The 7694-nt window shown below is 40.5% G+C and overlaps 1 protein-coding gene across 1 annotated transcript in view; it reads left to right on the top strand.

Annotated features, from left to right (window-relative positions):
- The window catches only part of unc119a2 (unc-119 lipid binding chaperone a2), a 22033-nt gene extending 18346 nt beyond the window's left edge, over positions 1 to 3687 (top strand). The window contains exons 4-5 of the mRNA XM_084075151.1: positions 93 to 265; positions 1580 to 3687. Of these exons, the coding sequence (XP_083931277.1) occupies positions 93 to 265; positions 1580 to 1692 (286 nt within the window). The 3' untranslated portion in view covers positions 1693 to 3687. The remainder of the gene's footprint in view (positions 1 to 92; positions 266 to 1579) is intronic.
- Positions 3688 to 7694: the final 4007 nt, after the last annotated feature.

The raw sequence follows: 7694 nt of genomic DNA, 5'->3' as shown, positions 1-7694 counted from the left end.
ACCTCGTCTTTCTTTCTACCAACTCGCCCCCCCCCTTTCTTCTCTCTCTCTCTCTCTCTCTCTCTCGCTCTGTCTCTCTCTGCCACTTCCAGGGTGGAGTTCACCGTGGGAGACATGCCGATTGACAACTTCAGGATGATCGAGAGGCACTATTTCAGAGAGCAACTTCTGAAGAGTTTCGACTTTGAGTTTGGCTTCTGCATGCCCAGCAGCAAGAACACCTGTGAGCACATCTACGAATTCCCCCCTCTGTCAGAAGACATCAGTGAGTACACACACACACACACACACACACACACACACACACACACACACACACACACACACACACACACACACACACACACACACACACACACACACACACGCACACAGTTTAACAATTTATTTATGTCCACACACAGGGAAAGCATACAGGGACACAAATATTTTAGTTGCAGTAAAGGTTACATTCACAAACTCATGGATATATGTCCTCATGATACAACACGCATGTCACTCAGTACTCCATGGGCACAAGTAGCGGCGGCTACGCCCTATATGGCAGCAGAGACAGCACAATACTTTGCCAGCCTTTCTGCCTCGTCTTTGGGCATCCCAAGTTGGCGAAACCCTCCAACAACAAGTCCGTGGGTAATCTATGCCCTAGGCTGGATCACCAGAGGAAACAAAATTCTGAGTCTTGCACTGCTGCTTGGTGTTAAAGCGCCCTCTGTAGTTGTCATGGGCCTGAAAGTCCACCCATTGCTATTCCGACAGCGGACGGACATACCGCTGGAAGGCCGCCGGGTCTATTGCCTCTCTTCCCGGTAGCTGTTCACGGAGGGGCCGTCAGGTAGCGTCGGCTGTTGGTAGAGTCAACCGGTGAGAAGTGCCTTCTTGTACGCAAGCTACATAGTCCACAGAAATTGCAAATGCATCCACTGCACCTACTACATTGACGATGGTAGTTACAACGGGGCAGTTTAACGTCATGCCCAGGACACTGGGTGTTTTACTTAAGTAAAAGTATCAATACTGCAATGTAGAAGTACTCTGTTACAAGTAAAAGTTCGGAATTAAAGATTTACTTGAGTAAAAGTACAAAAGTATTAGTATCAAAATGTACTTAAAGTACCAAAAGTAAAATTACTAAAATGTTTGAAAATAGCAGATCTACAAGCTCACAACGTGCCACGATGCGACGCGTTGTGAGCTTGTAGATCGGCTATTTTCAAATAGTCTAGGTATAAAATATGGCTAAAGTGGTTAATGTATGTTTTATAACATAATAATTTATACCTACAAAGTAACTAGTAATTCAAGTTTTCAAATAATTGTAGTGGAGTAAAAGTGCAATATTTGCCTCTGAGATGTAGTGGAGTAGAAGTAAAAGTATGGAAATTGGAAATACTCCAGCAAAGTAAAAGTACCTTGTACTTAATTGTACTTAAAAGTACAGTGCTTGAGTAAATGTACTTCGTTACTTTACACCACTGCATTTACACTAACACAAAGTAACTAGCACACACGTTTTGTTATAGTAAACTAAAGTATCCAAGCCTTTCTGAGCTCTCTTTCTCTTTGTCGCCCCCTGCAGTGAGAGAAATGATGCTGCACCCATACGAGACGCAGTCGGACAGCTTCTACTTTGTGGACAACAAGCTGGTGATGCATAACAAGGCAGACTACTCCTACAGTGGTGGATCCTAAAGGGCCCCCAGGGGGGGCCGCCTCTGCACTGATGGACAGATGGATGTTTGGACAAACTGACAGAATACCACTTCTGTACACGGGTGGGGTTGGTGGAGTTCACCGTCCCACACATCCCACATTGTCTCTCGCCTATCTCCCGTTCTCTTTCTCAATCCTCTCAACCGTCCCCTGTCCCCCCCATCCTTCACATCTTTCTGTCTTCGTCTGTCCTTTCCACTGAGCAGCAGTGGTCCCGCTGATCATGATACGATGCCATTCAGAACCCCGAGATACACCAAGATATCTATCAATTGTAATGTTTGTGTGTGTGTGTGCGCGTACGAGTGCGCGCGTGCGTGTGCGTGAGAGCTAGTATGTGTATCTATTGATCGTGCGTATCAAAGCCTGAAGACATTACCCAACGCGCGAGCGCACAAACGCACACACGCGCAAACACACACACACACACACACACACACACACACACACACACACACACACACACACACACACACACACACACACAGACACAGGAAGTGTAGCATTTAGAATAGCCTGCTACGATCCTATTGATTACCATAAGTGGAAACCAAACTATTTGGTAGCCAGGCAAACCAAGCTATGTTGTCCTTTGAAGTAACATTTACTGTAACGTATAATATGAAATCTTAGATTTTCACTCTCTAGCCAAGTCGCAAATACATCTATATATCTACAAACTTCAGCAAAAACAATGTATTTTGGGTTCATATATATTTAAACTTGGCATTAGCGTTAAGGTAATAAATGTGTCAATGTTTATGTATTGACCATAGATCTTTGTACATCTCTGAGATTTTTAAATAATATTCCTCCGATTCTGTGTGTGTGTGTGTGTGTGTGTGTGTGTGTGTGTGTGTGTGTGTGTGTGTGTGTGTGTGTGTGTGTGTGTGTCTGTCTGCGCTTGCGTGCGTGCGTGCGTGCGAGAGAGAGAGAGAGAACAAAGAGACGTTTAAACACGCACTTTCCTCGTTGGGTCTGTGCGTGTGGTTTTATGGATTTGTTCAGATATTCCTTGTGTTTTGTAGGAGTGTCTGTTAGAATGCATGTCTGATAACAAATATACATAGTAGTTTTACAGGCAGAATTGGTGACACACCGTTTTACAAAGCCTTTTAGGGCATTTTGTATACAATAGGCAATAGTTTAAAATCAAGTTTATCTACCCCATTTCCTTATTCCTCGTCCTAGTTATGTGTGTGCTTTATCTTCTGTAGGGCATACTGTGTGTTTTCATTCCATTTGCTCAAAGCACAACATCTCTACAGAGCCAACAGTAAGGGAACTTTTAAATGTACAATCGATCTTTTGTCATCTGTGTAGCCGTCAACTTGCCCTTGCCATGTGTTACAGTATGTTGTGTTAGAGGAGAAAGACTGTGTTATCAACGAATTATTCCATGTACATTGTCAATGTTTTGGTGTTTGTTGAAAGAATGTTTGGTGATAAGCTCTTCATAAGAGAACAAAAGGTTAGCTGGATTTGTAAACGTCAGTCTTCTATTGAGAAACATATCGCAAAAAAGGAAACTATGAATTAACTCGAGACTTGTGGAATGTAGAAGAAATTATAATGAGCGGAACTCTCATGCTTCTCCCTTTTATCTTCTTGCATAATTGAAGCTAGGGCTGGGTGATATGAGAAAAAAATCTAATATCACAAAATACCTCAATATCTCAATACCAATATAGTGACAATGTCGTTGGGTTGGCTATTGGTGATAATTTCACAAATTATATTTTGTGTAAATTGTGTAAATTATTTATTTTATTATATTTAAACCAATTATTTAAACAACAAGGTTTTTGAAAAATATAATCAGTAATGCATATATAACGAGGGTGTAAGGCAAATAATAGAACATCTAGTCATGTAAGTTCAGAAAAGGACATCACTTTTTTGTAAAACCACGAATAGACAACATTTAAGAGCATGATATTATGATGTACAAAACACCCTACGATATCTATCTATCTCTCATATCACTATATATATATATATATATATATATATATATATATATATATATATATATATATATCCCAGCCCTAATTGAAGCTATAATTTAATGTAAGGTAAAAAAAAAAAAGGACAAATCCTGCAAATTGGTTTGCTTTATCTTCTTTTGTTCCTTTATCTCCTCTTTCCTATTTATTTATCTACCTACCTTTCCTCTTTGACACGTTCCAATGAATTAGGACCGCTCATGCGTGCTCCTCCTAGCCACATTATTGCACAAACTCTTGTCTCTAATGCAGTGGTTCTCAACCTGTGGGTCGGGACTCGCACGGGGGTCTCCACATGATTTTTTTTGGGGGGGTCCCCAGATGACAGCGAAGTGACCATTTAAGGACTTTTAAGGCCTTTTAATACCTAAAAAAAAGAAAAGAAAAAGAGCATCAAACGTAATCAACAAACTATACCATAAAAACTGGTGTAACATTGGCCAAATTGTCAAATAATGTAAGAAAGAGGCAAACATTTTGAAAATAGCAGATCACCAATTTTCACAATATTTATCTGTGGAACCGAGTCACACTAAAAATGTAATGCCTCAACTCCTACAATTCCAAGTGCTTGTCAGGGTGGGGGTCCCCAGTTCAAATATGATTATTTTGGGGGTCCCCAGTTCAAATATGTTTATTTTGAGGGTTCACAGCCTGAAAAGGTTGAGAACCACTGTCTTAAGGGGTCATGATATTACCTCCTTTCTTTCTTCCCTCTATCTGCACTGCCACCAGTCCCAGCTCAGAGCTGGGAGGTCCAGTCACACAGGGGAGTGAGTGGTGCTGTCAGAAGCATGCTTAAGACTTGACTTCGTTGGCTAGTGGGGGATGTAACAGATCAACTTGAATGTTAGTCAAACAATGTAGAGCAGATTTATTTATGACAAATTGTGACGTGTACAATTACAACAAAAAAAAAGGAAAAAAAACAAACTATTTTAAATTATGTAATTTTTTTTGACAAATCAAATGCTGGTGTGACTGAACAAAACAAAACAAAAAATAAAGGTTTATGTGGCTTTTTGAAATAACATGTGCTATTTGTTGCTGTCTTCTTCTTTGTTGATTGTGTAAATAGAAACCGAAATGAAGAAAATGTATCTATTTCATTAACAAGCGGATGCTTTATTTCCATTGAAAAGAGTTCCGTCTATAAAACTGTCACCCTTAAAAAAATATTGTCTAATGGTGTGCTGGGAACTGCGTGGGTTTAGACAATGCTGACTCAAGATGAATCTTGGGGTACATTATGCACACCAAATAACCTCATCCACCCACAGACCCACTGACGGTAAGTGCACAGCCAACTTTTAAAATACTTTGCATTCAAGCTTGTGAAGTGATTAAATACATTTTGTTCTTTCTGCTGCAAACAATCTGTATACATTCCTGAGGGACAACAGCCCTAACACAAAAACCTAATCTCATTTCATGATCACAATTCTTTCAATTCAATTCTAGAGCCAAATCCCGACAAGTTGTCAGAAGATAATTTACACATAGAGATGAGACCCAAAGTTTCCCCCTGTAATGAAATAGCCTTGTAGCCCATAGGTCAGGATCTCCTGTTTCTGTAGTGTGGCCATGTTTATTGCAAATGCACCATATTCAGGCAGGACAACTCTGACATACTCTCCTTTGACTCACTCCCCTCAAAAATCCATCCATCTATTCTAGCCAAAGGGGAATCCCCATGTCAATGGAGATATTAGGCTTCTGGGTTCAGTCAGTGCTCTGTTACACAAAGAAACTGTAATTATTTTACCATGTTTAACCATGAGCAGGGTTTCTCAAAGTGGGTGCCGTGGTGACGCAAGTCCAGGGGTGCCGCAGAATACTTTAATATTTGGAGTTTATCAATATCACTTCAGTTTAACCACTTAAACCCCCCTTAGAAAAAATTGCCGATCTACAAGCTCACAAAGAGTTGCAATGGCTATTTTTGGAGAACCCTCCAGAATAGGGATGCTGGGGTACAAGTGGTTAAATGTCAAGTATAAAGTTATTTTCAATACTGTATGTCCTAGTAGAAACGGATATTCTCTCAAGTTTTCCTCGTGACATACTGTATCTTATTGGAAAGATTACATATTTACGTAATGTTATATGACATGTAAGGTGCTATAAAGTAACAATGTAATTCAGGGGTGCTGTTATTTACTTGGGTGCCCTAAGCCAAAAAAGCATAATCCTGATATTCTACCATGACAAGAATAATGACACCCAAACATAAACTCAACAAGAATGACCAAAGTCATAATAAAGCCGCATGCGGCAGGCTTTTTTGGCCCCAATCTTTTCATAGACCTGATTACTTGTTTTTTGGATTGCTAGTTTCTCTCGCCAAACCTGGCAACATTTAGCGTCGCAGATTAACGCTGTAATGTTTTTTATATAAGTGGTGGCAACATTTTGTGACACCACACGGGTCTTCCCAACAATAGCTAAGATTGAAGTCAGTGTGAACATGGCCAAATAATAACTTAATAGCCAAACTAGGTCTAATGAAGCACGCTAGATTTTAGGCTAACCCTCCGGCCTGAAGCTGTCTCCCTTTCTCTCTCTCTGCAGCAAAGAAGGAGAGGCGGGTGCTGCAAAGCGCCGTGTGAAGGACAGCCAGGACAGCCAATGACAAATAGGTGTCAAAGGAGGAGAGGCGGGTGCTGCAGAGCGCCGTCTCCCCATTGGCTTAAAGGGGGGGAAGTGTGAAGGACAGCCAGGACAGCCAATGACAAATAGGTGTCAAAGAAGGAGAGGCGGGTGCTGCAGAGAGGCGTCTCCCCATTGGCGGGAAGTGTGAAGGACAGCCAGGACAGCCAATGACACTTAGGTGTCACTAAATGTCACTCGGGTGTCGGACTAAGACTAGTGCTGTTTATAGAGCCGCGCTGCTTTCAGCATGCGACTAAAAAAGCTTTTATTGATCCATCAAATAGGACTATAACACAATCAATGAAGTCCTTTCTCAACTCACCCACAAAACAGTAGTGTCTACAAAACAGAACATCTTTGAGAAAACATGTTTTAATCACAATCATCATTCAATGCCTTTGGGGTATAAACACATATCTACAAACACATGTTATAGGGCAGGCTATACTGTAAATGATAAACTCATGAAGATCCATTAGTGTCAACTTAAGTCCTTTTGAATTTAAGAAAATTATCTCAACATTATTTTGTTTAAGGTAGAGATCCTAGGTGGTGGAGTACACCATTTGAACATTATGAGTTGATATTCTGAGTCAAAAATATATACATTTTTGGAAACCTTTCGCCTATAATGACATGCCTAAAATCGGGACGCCAGGCCAGGGTCAAAGTGGCACACTCCCAGGAAGTGGGATAACTTTATCTTTGCTACCACATCTGTCCTGACTGGGTCTCTCTCATTAACAATAATAAACTTTATTTGTATTGCACCTTTCATGACATGAAATGCAGCTCAAAGTGCTTTACAGAGCAAGAATACAATTACAGAAAAAGTACAACTAATTTAACAATGAAGCAAAAATGAAAAGCAAAAGCATAAAACAACATCAAAATAAAAGCAAAAAAGGCAGTGAATCAGGCAAAACAGTGAGGACATGAATAACAACACAGAGATTTAAAAATCAACTAAAAGCAAGAGTGAAGAAATCGGTCTTGAGCTGTGCTTTAAAGCTAGACACTGCCTGTCTTAGGGGTAATGGGAGTTTATTCCACGTTGTTGGCCCGTAGAAGCAGAATGCTGCTTCACCGTGTTTTTTATGTCATTGTAGGCACTTTCAGCAGGTCAGCACTAGAAGACCTGAGGGGGCAGTTTGGTACATATCTAGGCAGGTAGTCATAGAGGTAGGAAGGTGCCAGACCATTTAGAGCTTTATAAACAAATAAATACTTTTTAAATCAATCCTAAAAACAACCGGGAACCAATGTAGTGAAGCTAGAACTGGAGTAATATGTTCTCTCATTGAGTCTTTAAGTGATAAAAAT

The sequence above is a fragment of the Gymnoscopelus microlampas genome (assembly GCF_963454915.1).
Source record: "Gymnoscopelus microlampas genome assembly, chromosome: 12".
NCBI lineage: Eukaryota > Metazoa > Chordata > Actinopteri > Myctophiformes > Myctophidae > Gymnoscopelus > Gymnoscopelus microlampas.
This window is presented reverse-complemented; position numbering and strand designations above follow the sequence as displayed.